At 49.4% G+C, this 14,977-nt stretch overlaps 1 protein-coding gene across 1 annotated transcript; it reads right to left on the bottom strand.

Annotated features, from left to right (window-relative positions):
- Nucleotides 1-2,532: 2,532 nt before the first annotated feature.
- On the bottom strand, nucleotides 2,533-8,787 carry ACKR3 (atypical chemokine receptor 3). Its single transcript, XM_074910270.1, has 2 exons — nucleotides 8,744-8,787; nucleotides 2,533-4,532 (listed from the first exon to the last, which is right to left on the bottom strand). The coding sequence occupies exon 2, from the start codon at nucleotides 4,503-4,505 to the stop codon at nucleotides 3,411-3,413; it is 1,095 nt and encodes a 364-aa protein (XP_074766371.1). The 5' UTR covers nucleotides 4,506-4,532; nucleotides 8,744-8,787; the 3' UTR covers nucleotides 2,533-3,410.
- Nucleotides 8,788-14,977: the final 6,190 nt, after the last annotated feature.

Genomic DNA, 14,977 nt, shown 5'->3' with positions numbered 1-14,977 from the left:
AAAAAATTCCTTTCTCCCAGAGCAGATGTATTTTTATTTGCTCAGTGTGTGCCTCTGAGGCCCGTGGAGTCTGACAGCACTGAGATCCTTTCAGCCATAAAGCCCAAGAGTTATGCAGCAGGACTTCCTCCAGCATGGATTATATTTGACTTATATTTATTTTTCCACCGAAGCTTTAACATAGTGAATTTGAACTCCTCGCAAAGGCAAGACCTGAACCGCCATGTACACCTGTAGCTGTCAGAGGGAGATCCCTGGGCAGCCAACCCACCAGTCCTGCAGCAAGAAGAAGTAGAGACCCTTTGCAACACCCCTAGCTCCAGGGTCAGGACATTTGGCCAGACAAGGTGACAGCAGCCATCACATCAATCACTGTAAATCACAGTCACATCTGCCTGAGGACGTGTTATCTTCACTCACCCATTAGCTGCTCATAAATTCCCTCATATCAGACTCCAAGGGGTCCAAACCCACTTTGTGGTCTCAGTGCAAATACCAGCTGGGGGTATTGTGTCACACACAGCCATGAGGAAAGCTTCCTAGAACATACACGTTATTTCTTCCTTATACCTCCGACAAAGTTTGATTTTTGAGAATTTTCTGCACAAAATCAAGTCCTAACAAAAAATACGCAACAATAGACAAACTATATCCTTCCATCCCCCTGCACTGTCCTATCCTCCACTGATTTCCCATCACCTGCCCACTACCACCCTTCTTGCAGAGTCACGGCTACCTTGGGGCTGCCCACCTCCACACAAGGAGTGCCAATCCCCGGTGGGGACATCGTACACCCTTCCTAAGCCCCAGTGCTGCTGGCGAGGGGGCTGCTGCCTCCCAGCTCCACCTGTCCTTTCAGGGGCCAAGGAGACAAGGTGGGTGCTCAGCCCCAGGTCTTCCCATCCGAGGAGCTGGAAAGGACCTGTGTGGGCAATGCTACAGCTGCTGACAGTGAGGGCCATGGTCCCGAACTTTACCTGCTCTCTCAGACTGATCCCACTTTCGGAAGAGGCATTATCCCACCACGATTGACCTCCCCAGGAAAGAGACCTGGAGACTTTATCAGTCTAGTCTATGCCACATGTCTTCAGGACCTCCCTGACACTCAGCACTGTTCAGGATATCTCCAGGGCTGATGCTGCACTGCAAGTACCAAAATGCAGAGAGAGAAAAAAAAAATAATAATTTGTGAGCTTCTGCAAACTCAAACCTCCAATTCAGCTACAGTATCACATGAAAACAACATACTGCTCCAGACAGAACCTAAACTGAAATAGATACACTGCTATACACTGAACAACACCCTGCAGGCACATGGCAGTGGGATGCCATGCACCTGTGGTAAGGACACACAGCTGCACGTACGGTTGCTGGGGCATGGGAAGCAATGGCCAGCTAGATCAGGAACATTAATTTCTTGGTATTAACCTCCAATTTTAACGATCAGCATGTTCAGCTGTACCTTAAGAAAGGCTTACGGGAAGCTCAGAATACCCATCTCTCCTAAGAAGCATCAGCACAGAAGGCTGTACTTGTGTAGCAATGTTGTGACAGTTACGCTGGCAGCTCTTCTCTGCAACTGGCTCCTCCATTTGGGGATGGACCAGTGATTTTTTTAGAAACGCCAAGGACTATGAGGGGAAGGAACACTTTGCAGTGCTGGCAACCATCTATTTTCATAGGATCACCTTTTACAAAGCAGTAATGTAACATGTAGAAAAACCCAAAATACAGTCATTACAAAATTGTTTGGCTGTTGGGATCTCTGAGGGTGAGGCCATGCTTTAATTTAATAAGAATTTAAGTGTTGCCTTCACAGCAAAGCAGTTAGCACTCCGCTGGTGTTGCAGGACATGGAAACCAGCAACAGCAAGTCAGGGATGGCTGCAAAATATCACTGATTTAACATTAGTTACCTTGTCCCAAGCTGAAGAGGACCATGATTCAAGTGCTTCACTGGCTTAAGGATCTCTACTTCATACATCCTGCAGCAGTGGAATCTTGCCCCACACTTTGACAACACAGCATTGCAAAGTCAATGCAAACCGACAAAGAGAAGAAGAGATAAAAAGGGATTTAATGCTGTCAGGATTGCTAACTCCCAAATTCCATCACAAGCAAAAGCCCCAGAGGACTGAACCTGGATTAGTCCAGATATCCACTCCATCTGCGTACTTCCATATTTTCCTTCCACATGTTTATTTTTAACTACAAACACAGCCTTTCATCACTCCCAGCAGCTTTCACCTTATAAATCCATCAGCTTTACCTTCCCGAACAGCACAGCCTTCCGCAGACCCGCTCCTCCCACCCCTTCCCCTCTCACCACGCACCACCGGTGCTGTTTCACATTCCTCCATTCAATGGTTTCTGCCCACTGTCAACAAACATCAAGAAAATACAGACTGACCTGTTTGCTCCTGCACCAAACAAAGGAGGGAAGGTGGCTTTGGGATTTCTTCTTTTTAGCCTTTTTTTTTTTTTTTTCCTAAGGAGGAGGAGGATAGCAAGTCAAACCACTGGTAGACATAGATTTCTTTTTTTCCCAGATCTTTATTTTACAAAAATAACTTACAAATAGAGACAACTCTCAGATCATTCATTCTGTGCATAAGGATACAGCTTTGTGAAGTATGGGTGTAGGAGTTAACAACTCTTACAATACTGTTAATTTTAACATGATGGTAACTATATTACACTACATACATATCATGCTCCAGACACGTGGATATGACCACCACATAAAGCTATGGTCAGTGAAGTGTGCCAGCCACAGAGGATGCATCTAACAGATCATTTCCATTCTGCTATTTATCAGCATCCTCTTACCTATGATAGTTGAAACCAAATGGCAATCTAACACTCAGACTACAGCACCCTGGATACACTCATCAGCAATATATTTCAAATACATGATAAAAATATATTTAACTTTCAAATACAACTGTATAAGGTACACCAAGAGCCAGAAAATAAAGTCTCGAGCTTTTAAATACAACACACTATATATATATAACATATACAAGGAGACAAGAGGGAATCTACACATGGAAGAAAAAGCTTATCCTGGAAATGCATGTTATCTATGGTACACAATGGCTTTGTCTGCTAGAAAGTCATTTCCATTTGCATAGCATTGTTAAGAAGTCCAGACCGGACTAGGAGGAGATCAAACAAAACACAGCAACAAAAGGCTTAATTTTGGTACCACTTCCATTTTGCATCTGATTCTACTCTTAAATTAGTTTGCTATTTCTCTTTCGTAGGCTGGAACTCATGCCCCGTTCATAACAAGCACAGGGAAAGGGGAGGGGGTGGGGTGGGTAAAAAAAACAAAACAACAAAAATCAAAACCAACACGCAAAAAATAAGAGTCAGAGAGTCAAGAAGGTTTCATTATGGGGGTGCAGTCATTTGGCATTTTGCTCCAGAGCAGAGTATTCTGCTTCCGACACCCTGGAAGCATCAATAAGTTTAGTGAGACCAGTTTTGGCAGAGTACTTGAAAATAAAGGCTTTCATGAGCTCGTATCTGTAGTTGCGGTTAATGAAGCTGTACAGGATGGGATTGACGCAGCAATGGACTAGAGAGAAACACTGAGTGATGTGAAGAGTGGCATATAAGAAGTTCTCCATCTGACAACTGAAAGGTATGAAATGAAGGCTATAGAAGATGTCAAGCAGGACAGCTACATGGTAGGGTAGCCAGCAGACGAGAAACACAACAACGTAGGAGAAAATGATCTTCCCGTTGCTCTTCCTCTCTTGGTCACTGGAGGCAGAGATGGTCTTCGCAAGGAGAAAATAAAAGAGAGCGATGATGGGAAAAGGGATAAGAAAGCCCAGCACAACAGAGATGAGCTCCATGCCAATCAACCACTCTTTGAAGCTCTCCTCTGGATAGACGGGGCGGCAGTAGGTTTCATTGTTGGAAGAGACGGTCTTGAGATAATAGGTGTCTGGGAGAGAGGCGGAGAAGGCAAGAAGCCACACTAAGATGCAGATGCAGCGACGGATTATCTTCTTCTTGCGATTGCTGGAATTGGTGAAATAGGCAACTGAGAGGTAGCGGTCCACACTCATGCAAGCCAGGAAGAAGATGCTGCTGTACAAGTTGATGGAAAATATAAGGTGAGTTATCTTGCACGTGACTTCTCCCATGTGCCACTGGTTATGCTGGATGAGGGAGACAACCCACACCGGAAGGGTGATGACAACGCAGAGATCGGCTATAGCCAAATTAAAAATGTAGAGGTGGGTTTCATAGCCAGTCATTTTGGCTTGGAGGTTGACCCACACCACAACCGAGTTGGCCACCAGCCCTATGACAAAGATGAAAATGTAGAAGAAGGACAGGGTGTATAGCAGGGCACTTTTGTTGAGCGTGCCAGGGCATGTTGTCGCATCAACCGTGATGCAGTCACCATTGTTGCACGTCCAGTTGATCTCTGTCAAGTTGGCTGTTTCCAGGAAATCAAGGATGGAAGTCAAGTCAAGTGCGCTCATGTTCGCTCACTTTGGAGTTCAAATGACCTACAGGCAAAATAGGATAAAAAGAAATTACCTAAATTAACAGAGATATTTCTGCTGCCATCTTTGTACCACAAAGCAGATGCAGGATATGCTGGTTTAGTATGTCCTACTCTCGTAAGGCACGCTTTCCATTAAAGAGATCCATGGAGTAAAACAACCAAAGCAGATATATCGCAAAACTCATTTGGCTGACAAAAGAACAGAAGCCTTCTGTGTGTTGGTTTTTTTTTTTTCTTTTTTTCTTGCAGCTCAAATCTGACATCATCAGGTTGGCTATCGTCCCCGGGTGTGAAATCCGCAATGTACACTGTGGCCAAATAAATGTCAGGCAACTAGATCTGTCTTCTCCAGCATAAATGATGATACTATCACTTTCAGCAGGGGAATCTTTAAGCCATTTTATCTGCACTCCCTCGAGCATAGTAGAATTGATCTGGCTGATACACGGTACCGTGAAACATTTACTGCAAGCTCTGGTCAGCATCTTGTCAAGCCCAGCTCCAGCTGCATTAAGCAGAAATGGGGAACTAATGGGCTTTGTACCCTCATTCAATTTTAAATTTAAATCTTGCTCTGTCTTCCCCCCTTCCCTTGAATTCTATTTTACAAAGCACCCTGTGTTTAATGATTATCATGTAGCTTTGAGAGAAGAAAAAAAAAAGTCAGAGCTTGACTGCTGAGTAGATCTGCTGGGCTCCAAGTTTTCTTTTTAGGAGAGAGCTTTGATTTACAAAACACTCCCCCGTCACAGCTGGCTCTACAACAACTGCTTCCTCCCCACCCTTTTGCTTTTCTACATCTGCTTTTCTTGCCTCTTCAGGCCCTTCTTCCATCAGCAGGTAGTGGACAAAGCAAGGGGCTCCTCATTAACCTCCTCACCAGCAGAAGGAAGGGCCCCAGCAGACCCATATGGCTTACTCAAAATCCAAAGTCAGGCTGCTAAATAACACTGTGCTTTTGGGGATGCATAAAAATGCTGCCTCCCTTGCTGGGACCCTCCCACCCCACAGGGCCAACAGTACCACCCACAGCAGCAGCCAGCTGCCTTGCCCTGTGACTGCCACGCTTCAGCCAAACAAGTTTTGGAGCCCCGTATCCACAGTCTGGCTTGAGGCATGCCAAAATAAAGTTGGAGAGGTGGCTTTTCAAGGGATGGACTCCATCTCATTCCCACATGGCTTCACTTAATCCGGAGCATCAGGTCAGCCAGCCCACCCGTAGTCCCTGCTGTGGACACTTCTGGCATCCTGAATGGTGGTCACCTTGCTCTTCCCCATGCCCCCAGCTCCAGCAGTGAGAGGTACCCCCCGATATCACCTCAGCCTGAGGGCAATGCCAGCATGAACAAGCGGCTGGAGAGCGCAACAAGGGGAAAAAGCTCCCGTGGCCACCCCTATCTCTGAACGTCCTCGATCGCACCACAGGAGCTCTTGGTGGGGCTCATGTGAGCATGGAGGGGACAGTGAGCAGGGAAGAGCTCGGACACACTCCTGTGCTGAGCATCCTCCTCCTGCTCCTGCTCCCCAAAAAGAGATGTCAGTTGACATAGCACCTCTCACTCCTCCATCTGCATAATTGGCTCTTTCCAAACCTCCCACCCTCCCTGCCTGCCAGGGATACAGGCTGCGGAAGAGAAGGGAGATAAGGGGGGGAGATTAACGGGGAGGTCTCAAGGCACTATTGTCCCAGCAGAGGGGAAGCTGCTGGCACTAACAATGAGGGGGGCCCTGCACGCATCCAGGGGAGATCAAATCTCTCCACAAACAGGGCCCAATTTAGCCCCGCAAGGAGATCTAGCCTATTGCTTCAAACCTATGCAGCCTTTTAGGCTTTCATCTTGCGGCCTGTTGAAAGACAGAGTTGAGATTCAAACCAAATTAAGCACAGATTTTGCTAAAACGCTGGCTAATGAGGGAGCTGAGACAGCAGCAGCTTTCTGTCCTAGGACAGACAAGCTCCCGTCTCCAGCTCAGGAAAGCAGAGGGTAGTTTAACCCATGTCTAGAAGGTAGAAGGACTGATCCTGCTCTCCACAGAGATGCAGGCCACCCTCGAGCTGCCTGTACACCCAGCTGATGCAGGCAGCAGGGGTGTGTGCTGCCCAGGATGCTCGCTTCAGCCCAGGGCTGCAAGTGGGAGAGAGAGGGGGTCTCCTGCTAGACTCATCCAGGGTCCCACCACTACCACTGCATTCCCAGCACAAACGTTTTTCAAGGACCTTCAAGTGTGGGGAGAAGCAGCACCATCCCCAAGCCCCTGTATCTCAAAACCCCACAGCAACTAAAGAGAACTCCCTAAAAGCCACAAGACTCAAGCCTCACGGCACAGGCCACTGTCTCCTGCTGGTATTCACGGACAGCAAGGTGAGCAGAGCAGGAGGAACATCAGGCTACCCCTGTAACACCCCACAGAAGTGGCACGGGTGGGCCTGGACATCTCCTGGGAAGGCACAAGTTTCAGCAAGAGGAGTGGGCTCATTCCACACCTCAAGAACCCAACTCAAACCAATCTCCAGGACAGGGCTGTGAGCCCCTACCACCAAGCCTCCAGCTAACAGAGAAGAAACTCAGACCTGGCTGCAGGGTGTCAGCTCACCAGTGCTGAAAGAGAGGCAGTGAGGGCAAGCAGGGAGGCAGCGACAGGGTAGCAGAAAGCCCTTGAAGTTGGGGCTCATGCTAGTGCTGGGGACACCATGGCCACCAGACTAGGACAGCAGCTAGGAGAGGGCATCACCACCTCAGCTGCTCACCCACAACCACCCTGGGGATCTTACTGAACACAACTGATGCTCAGCCTGAATCTCAGCCTGCCTCCACTCCAAGAACAGGTCTGCTGCATGCACGTGCATCCATCTGTCCAGGGCCGCCCGCATGCCTGTGCTCTTTCGCATCCCCAGCACAGTAATAAAAATCTGAAACCGATACGGCCTCCCAGGCTCAAAACTGTGCTGGGGAGGATGGCTGTATTCAGAGATTACAGTTTTACGAGGGCACTGTCTCTATAGTCTGGGATTAGCTGCTGTAACTCAAACTCTGATTCCCACCCAGATTAGCTGGGAGGTGTGGGGGGAACCCACCAGACAAACTCAGTAAAGACACTCTGTGCTCCCAAAAAAACACCTTTAGCGCTCTCTGCAGACAGCACAATAACCTAAAAACTTGTGAAGGCAGCTGGAACTGTTTTTTTGTATCCGTTGCACTGCAAAGCTCTTGCAGGCCATCACTCCTTCACCCAGCAGGCACATGTGCTGCAGCCAGTCCCTGCTAGTTCACAGCAGTTCTGGCATGAAGGAAAGGAGATGCACCCAAAATCCTGCTCCAGATACCCAGAGATGTTCCAGGAGCTGATGCAGCCTACAGGACTGCACCCTCGCCATCCCACCTCCTGCCCAGGACCTGCTGCAGGCTGGCAAAAAGTAAACAGGCACAAGCAATCGTTCCTAGGAGGGCAATCGAGCACCACACGGCTGCGTTCAAGCCCTCGATGCTTTTGGGAACTTCTCGGCACCCCCTCTTCCACTCAGAGCATCTTGCAGCCTGGTCCTGCTGGCAAACTGGGCTTTGCCCTTCTGAGTGGGGAAGGAAAAGAGCTGTGCCAGGAAAAGCCAGGACAGCTGGTCAGGTTGTCACCTACACACCTTCACCCTTCCCATGTCAAAGGGGCAGCATGGTCCTCCAGCATGGGGAGGGGGGCCAGCATGACCCCTGTTTGGCCACTGCAGGCCACCCATACCCTCATGGGGCTTGACAAGACTGTGCCTAGCGCATTTAAACTCTCTTCTGCAGTTCTGAGTTGAAAACAAAAAGCAACCGAGGAAAGAAGCGCCCCACGCAGCTGCAGATCGCACTTGGGCACGCAGGGCGAGGAGCACCCAGAAGCGAGCGGCGCTCCGTGCCGGGACGCTGGCTCCAAAACCCCCTGAGCCTCCCCGCACGCCACCAACCTCCGCCGCGGCGAGGGGAGCCAGCCCAACACCGGGAAAAACCGGGTGGGGTGTGAGGAGGCTCCTCATTCCCCGCCCCACCAAAAAACGTGATTTCGAGAGGGTTGGGGGAGCCCGCGGGGCGACGGGGAGCTCGGCTGCGGCGGTCACCCCCCTGCACGGCCCGAGGGGGGGGGGGACGCGTACACCCGCGGCGTGGACACCCCCCCCAGCGCCCCGCAGCCCCTCCGAGCCCGGCCGGGCGGAGGCTGCGCTCCCCGCGCCCTTACCTCCCGCGGCCTGGGCGCCGAGCGCTGCCGGAGCGACTGAGCGCTGCCCGCCCCCGCCGCCCCCTTATATCGGCGATGGGGGACCGCCCCTCGGGGGGGGAACACACACGCACCCCCCCGGACCGCCTCTCGGGGGCGGGACCGCCTCTCCGGGACCGGACCGCCTCCCGGGGGCGGCCCCGGCCCCGCCGCCCCGGCCCCGCCGCCGGGGGCTTCGCGGTCAGCTGGGGGCGGCGAAGGGGGGACGCGCTGCGCCCCACGAAGGGAAAGGGGTTACACACGCGGGGGGGGCTCTTCTGGGGTCTCCGTCAACAGAAAGGGGAGAGCGGATGGAGGGCTGGGGGGGGAGAGCAGCAGGCGCCCGGGGGTAGGAGGAAAGGGGACTGACACCAGGACACCAGGGAGGGAAGAAAAAAGGGAAGAAAAGAAAGAGAGGGAGAGAAAAAAGAGAAGGGGGGGGGAAGGAAAAAACGAGAACAACATTTTTTAAAAGGAAGGGGGGGGAAAAGGGGGGGTGGAAAAAGAAAAAAGGGAAAAGGAAAAAGGGGGAGGAAGAAAAAAGGGGGGGAAGAGAAAAAAAGGGGGGAGAGAAAAAAGGGGGGAAAAGAACAAAGCCGGGGGAAAAAGCAAAAAGGGGGAAAAAAGGAAAAAGGGAGAGGGGGAGAAAAATGGGGGGAAAGAATAAACCCAAAGGGAAAGAAACGCAGGTTTCTAGTTGTTTTCTGTTTTGTTTTTTTTCCCTCACTATTACAAAGTACTAAGACAAGGCAAGGGGAGGCAGTGGATTCTCATGTCTACTCCCTCACCCAGGGCAAGAAAAATTAATGCCAAGGAAAAGCAACAGGAAGCTAGAAACTCAGTAAAACAGAGAATCCACTTCTCTGCACTCCTCCTCAGCACAGGAGAGGCAGGAGATGAAAGGAGCCCGTGGAGAGGAAGGGGCAGGTCTGTATTCAGCTCCAGCAGGGCCAGCCTGTCTGTCTGTCCGGGAGAAAATGCTCGGATTAGATGATAATCTACCTGCCAACACAACAGCCACACAATGCAGCTTGCTGAAGCCTGACGACAGTGCTGACAGCTCTGAAGGATCTGACACACGGACCACCGGGCTGCTCCAAAAACACCAGATAACCCAGGGCAGGGGCTTGGCTCCCCCCTGCCCAAACCCTGCTGCTGGAGCACACACTGACACATACGGCTCCAAGAACCTAAATCACATCGTCATCACTGAGCTGCTGTCCAGCCAGGAGAAACAGGTTAGGTAAAACATTTTAACCAGCACTTTTGGGAAGATATAGGGTGTTGTAGCACTTGCAGCGCAAGGGCTTCAAACTTTGTTTCCCCAAAATAATCCTGTTTCCACAAGCAATTAAAAGCTTGCATTAAAACCCACTTAAAAAGAGAATGTGTCTTCAAGTAAATGCTTCGCACAAATTCTCAAGCTTAAAGCAAGACAGGGATGTGGCAAAACCAGCCATTTTATTCTGTGGCAGAAGGGACCCATCTAAAAAGAGCAATGGTGCGGGTTAAAAGGAATCCCATTTGCCAGCAAAGGAATCTTAGTTATGAAGAGAGGTTGCTCATCAAGGAGTAGTCAAATGCATCAAATTTACATGCCTGCAAGTGAAGGCACAATTACCTTCAGCTTTTCTGCCAGCACAGATTAAGCCGTAGGTATTACACCTGTAGTTGCAAGCATGCACTGAAAACTCATAGCGGCACTTTCCTAGAGAACCTCCAGCATCTCCCAGCTGACACGGCACCAGGGTGTCCTGGGGAGCACGTGGCAAATAAATGTGCTGGAGGAAGGCCCGACCTGTTTGGCGGTGCCTCTGTACCCACCAAGATCTGGGCTGCCCCCAGCTCAAAGTGTCACCCTGCAGCCAAACCGCAGGAGGCCACATGGAGCATCGCAGCAACCACCACGCTCACAATGCTGCTGGGTGTTTAGGTGCCAGGAAAGGAGGAAAAGCACAGGGATGAGTTTCTCATCATCCCATGGATGGAGAGGGTGAGATGTAACGTACCTTGTCTCCCTCCCTGACCCCTACTCTCCTTGGATGAGGTCCTCCAAATTTCACACCAGTTGGTGAGGGAAGTGTTTCAGCATCTGCTTAAATTCTGAGTGCTCACCCAAGTCTGTGGACTTTTGTGGAACTGAAGCAAGATGAGTTCAAACGACGACAGGATTAGGTTTAAAAATAAGCATGTACTGAAGCACTTGGCTAAATCAGTCTCTGAAAATCCTAGGGAAAAAAAATAAAAAATAAAAGCACTCAAGCAGAACTACAGAGTCACTTAGCCAAAAAAGCAAGCAAAGTGGTTTTTCCTTACTTGGTGTGCCAGAATATAACATCGAGCAGTATAATCTCTTCCACAGCTCTCCAAAAATACCGGCCAGCATCTGCAACCACAAAGCTGCTGGCTGTCCAGGAGTTGCCGACAACCTCCCCTCTCCTGCATTCACTGAGAGCTGAGCCCTCGCCGCCCTGTCCAGGTTTCTCCCTCCAGCTATCTTTTCATAGCGAGCACGTTCCTCACGCAGCAGAGACGCAGCCCATTCCCTTTCTGTTATGAATGCCAGATTTTGCTCGGCATTCAAGGATGAAATGCTTGGGTGGTAAGCAAAACAATGCAGGCTTGAAAAAACCCTGCATGATATGAAGCCACCTCCCTAAAACAGAGCAAGCAGAGCTGGGGAGAAGCTGGGCACCCCAGAGATCAGCAGAAGGTCAAGATGATACCTGCTTGCCATGATTAGTTGGTATCTGCTGCCAGTCCAAGTAGATGTCCCAAGAAATGTGATCTCAGACAGTTCAGCTATCAGAAACTGTGAAGATGCAGCTATTCAGGCAAGGCAATCCATTGCTCGTTGAAAACAAGTTGGCTCCAGATATTTAAGAAAGGGGGAAAGCAAAGCTCCACAGCTCTTTACCCTGCTACAGAGGACTCTGTGGCAACAGGCTGGGAGGGCCTAATTACCTTCACGGGGCAGCGGATTCACCTCGCTAGGTTTTTCTTGGGGTCCTTCCCCAATGAGCCTCTGCTTTCTCCAGATCACAGGCAGGACCCATGGGGGGCCCTGCACAAAGTTAAGGCTGCACTGTGCTCATTGTTGCAGACAAACACACCTAAGGGTGAGCTCTGACCCACAGAGATAGGTACAGCAGGAGGGGCAGGCACAGGGTGTTGGGCAAAATGTGGCACTGAAAGCCAGATTATTATTCTGACTGCTTATCCAAGTGGTTTGTATTTGTATTTTGTTTAACTGCCTGAACTACAGCATTAAAACAAAATTAATTTGTTCTCCAAAAGCATAAGTTTTTACTAACATGAGGGTGAGGAAAAAAATGAGGCATTTCTCACAGTGTCCATAGCCTCTCCCTCCTGGCATTGGGAATGTGGGCTGAAAGCATCCTCATTTTCTCTTAAGGCTTCCTTTTCCCACTGGGAGGCATATGGAAGCTGACACCCAGCCCTGCCTACTCAAGTCAACAGAGAAATTGAGAAATTAAAGAAAAAAAAAACCAAACTGGCAGCTTCAAGTGCTAGAAAAATTTTTCTGGGGGTGAGAGAGAAAGCCAATAAGGCAAAGTGCATATATGTGTTGGGTGGGGAAGCATTTCAATAGCACAGCAAATATCAAAAAGGGACAAAGGGAAACATTTCTCCATTGCACAAGAGAGGATTTGCATGCAGCAAGAGTGAGGCAGGAGCAGCATCACTAAGCGGGTGTCCAAAAGCAGCAGCATCACGTGCAGGCGGGGAACAACATGCCGGCCAGGAGTGCAAACACCCACATCGAGGCGATAAAGCCAGGGAGAGCCCTGGAGGAAATCAGGCTATGATCCGTGAAGTGTACAAAGGTAAAAAAGAGCTTCCTGCAGTCCTGGGAGCCAGCGCCAGCGGGCTGCTGGATGAAAACGCAGCCCTCATTTCCTCCCTCTTCCAAGACAGCTAGTTCTCTGTCCTCTCCCAGTCACGTTCCTCGCCGCATCGGTTGGATGATGGATGAAGGAACAAGCCACTGGACTAACAAAAGGAATAAATAGATGACTACATCAGGAGTCACCTCTGAAATCGCAGTCAAAAAGGAAACAAGCAGCGAATTTCAGTACTGCCCAGCTTCACTTCCCCTACCAACAAAAAACAATAAAGTCATTTAACGCCAAGCCATGCCTAAAGCAACGTCAGCAGCCCCCAGCAGCCATCAGGAAAGCCACAAGGCTGGTCTCCTGCCCAGCTCCGTCCTGTCCAATTTGGAAGAGATGCAAGATGAGGAAACCGAGGGGAAGAGAGCAGGGAGAAGGTACTCTCCCCGCTGTTGCACTGCGGAAAGGCACTACTCATGCTTGTGGCAGCGTGAGAAAGGCACTCATACTTGTAGGCAGCTCCAAGGAGACCAGTGTCCTCCTCTGCAGAAGGATGGATTGAGCCAGAGGTGCTCCAAACTGAAGGAGCTGCCTTAGCTCGGAAGGGTGGGAAAGCCGGCGCCAGGGTCCCGACAGCAATGCTGGGTGGGATGCTCAGCACGCCCTGGGATGCTGAGCTTGTGCTTGCAAACACACAGCGTGATCCTGTTCTACAGCTAGGGAAACTGTGGCAGAAAGAAGTTGACCTCTTAAAACTGGAAAGCAAAGGAAGAGACGTGCAGGCAGAGGCTGCCAGGGCAACCACAACCCATCCTAGGGCAAGGCTCCTGCTTCTGCTAGCCAAGCCTAAACCACTAAACCAAGCAATAAAAGAGAAATCACAGTGCAGGACTTCCCTTTCTCCTCTGTACCACCCACATGTTAGTTTAAAGGTTCATGAAATTATTTTTTTTGCAGAAAGCCCCTTTTGGGCTGGTTTCCATCTATGCTGTAGCTCCAAAGCTGTATTTTCAACTTCACCACCAAAACAGTAAGGCCTAATTTTAAGAGGAAGATTTTAGAGCATGAAAGCTGAGCTCCTTGGGATGTCACGGGCCTCCAGCATGTGCGGTTTGAAGCACCACAAGCTGAACGCCTTGTCAAAACCTGCCGGTAGAGATCTGTGTTTTCCAGGCAGACTGTCCAAGCCCAGGGACGCTGCTGTCAGCAGTCACCTCTTGACAAGTGATGGTGAACAGCGCTGAATCAGAGAGACAACGCAAAGCACACAGCACTTCACATGGGTCTCGATCAACTGGGCCACCCAGGATTTTAACCGTTCTTTGTTTTCTTTTCTTCTGAAAAAAACAGCAGGAGAGAGGTTAATGCTCCCATCCAGACACCCAGCAGCATGTTTTCTGTCAGTCCTAGTGGGAATTGCAGCCATCATTCACAGCAAGCTTCCCAAAAGCCAAGCACTGGTATGGCACGCATCCCAGCAGGATCCACCGATGAAAGGGCTGGCAGAGCAATCAATTTACCATTTTCAAGATGATGAGAGCTTTTAGGAGAAATCAATTGGTGGTGTAATTAGGAATATTACCCATGTAGCTAATAATTATCGAAGATGGCTCTCTCCTTCACAGTTCATTTCCATCGAACCCTTCCACTAAATAAAGGTGTTACCTCTGGACATTATTTGCAGCTTCATAATCTACTATCATAGGCATTATTGCCATTTATTTGAGAGCGTGCCTGACTGTGACCTGAGGAAGATAAAATAGGACCCTGATCCAAAAATCCTGCTTGGAGCAGCTAAGCAGCTAGCAGTGAAGATTTTTCAGAGGCATTGATTTTTACATAAAAATTATTCATAAACTTCTCCTCTCTGCATAGCACTGTCTCAAATTAGCAAGGTGACATTAATGTGTTGGGGGTAGGTCTTGACAGGAGCTACAGAAAGCTGGACTCTCATTTTGCACCAGCAGCAAGGGTTACAAGTGGCACACTGGGGACGGAGAGGAAAGAAAGGAGTTTGAATTAGGATGATGGGATCCCCCCCCACCTTCACTTGCTTCCATGGGAAAGAGTCCTGCTAGGTGTAAAATGACTAAATACTACATGCCGGTAAGGAATAAAAAAATTCATTAAATCATAAATCTTTTTGAAAGGGGATCTACTGGGAAGATTGTATTTGCTCTTCATGGACATATTAATTCAACAGTGGCATATCATATTGTTCTCTGCAGGGGAAAAAAGACATATTGTTTTAAAGTATGATATTAGAGCAGTCCTTTAGGAAAGAAAGCAAATATAATCTTGGAAAGGAAAACTGACTGCATGAGCACTGACTGAGGGACATTAAAAGCAGGGCCCAAGTCTC

Source organism: Athene noctua, chromosome 7 (genome assembly GCF_965140245.1).
Source record: "Athene noctua chromosome 7, bAthNoc1.hap1.1, whole genome shotgun sequence".
Lineage (NCBI taxonomy): Eukaryota > Metazoa > Chordata > Aves > Strigiformes > Strigidae > Athene > Athene noctua.
Note: the sequence above shows the minus strand (reverse complement) of the source record. Positions and strands in the feature narration are given on the sequence as shown.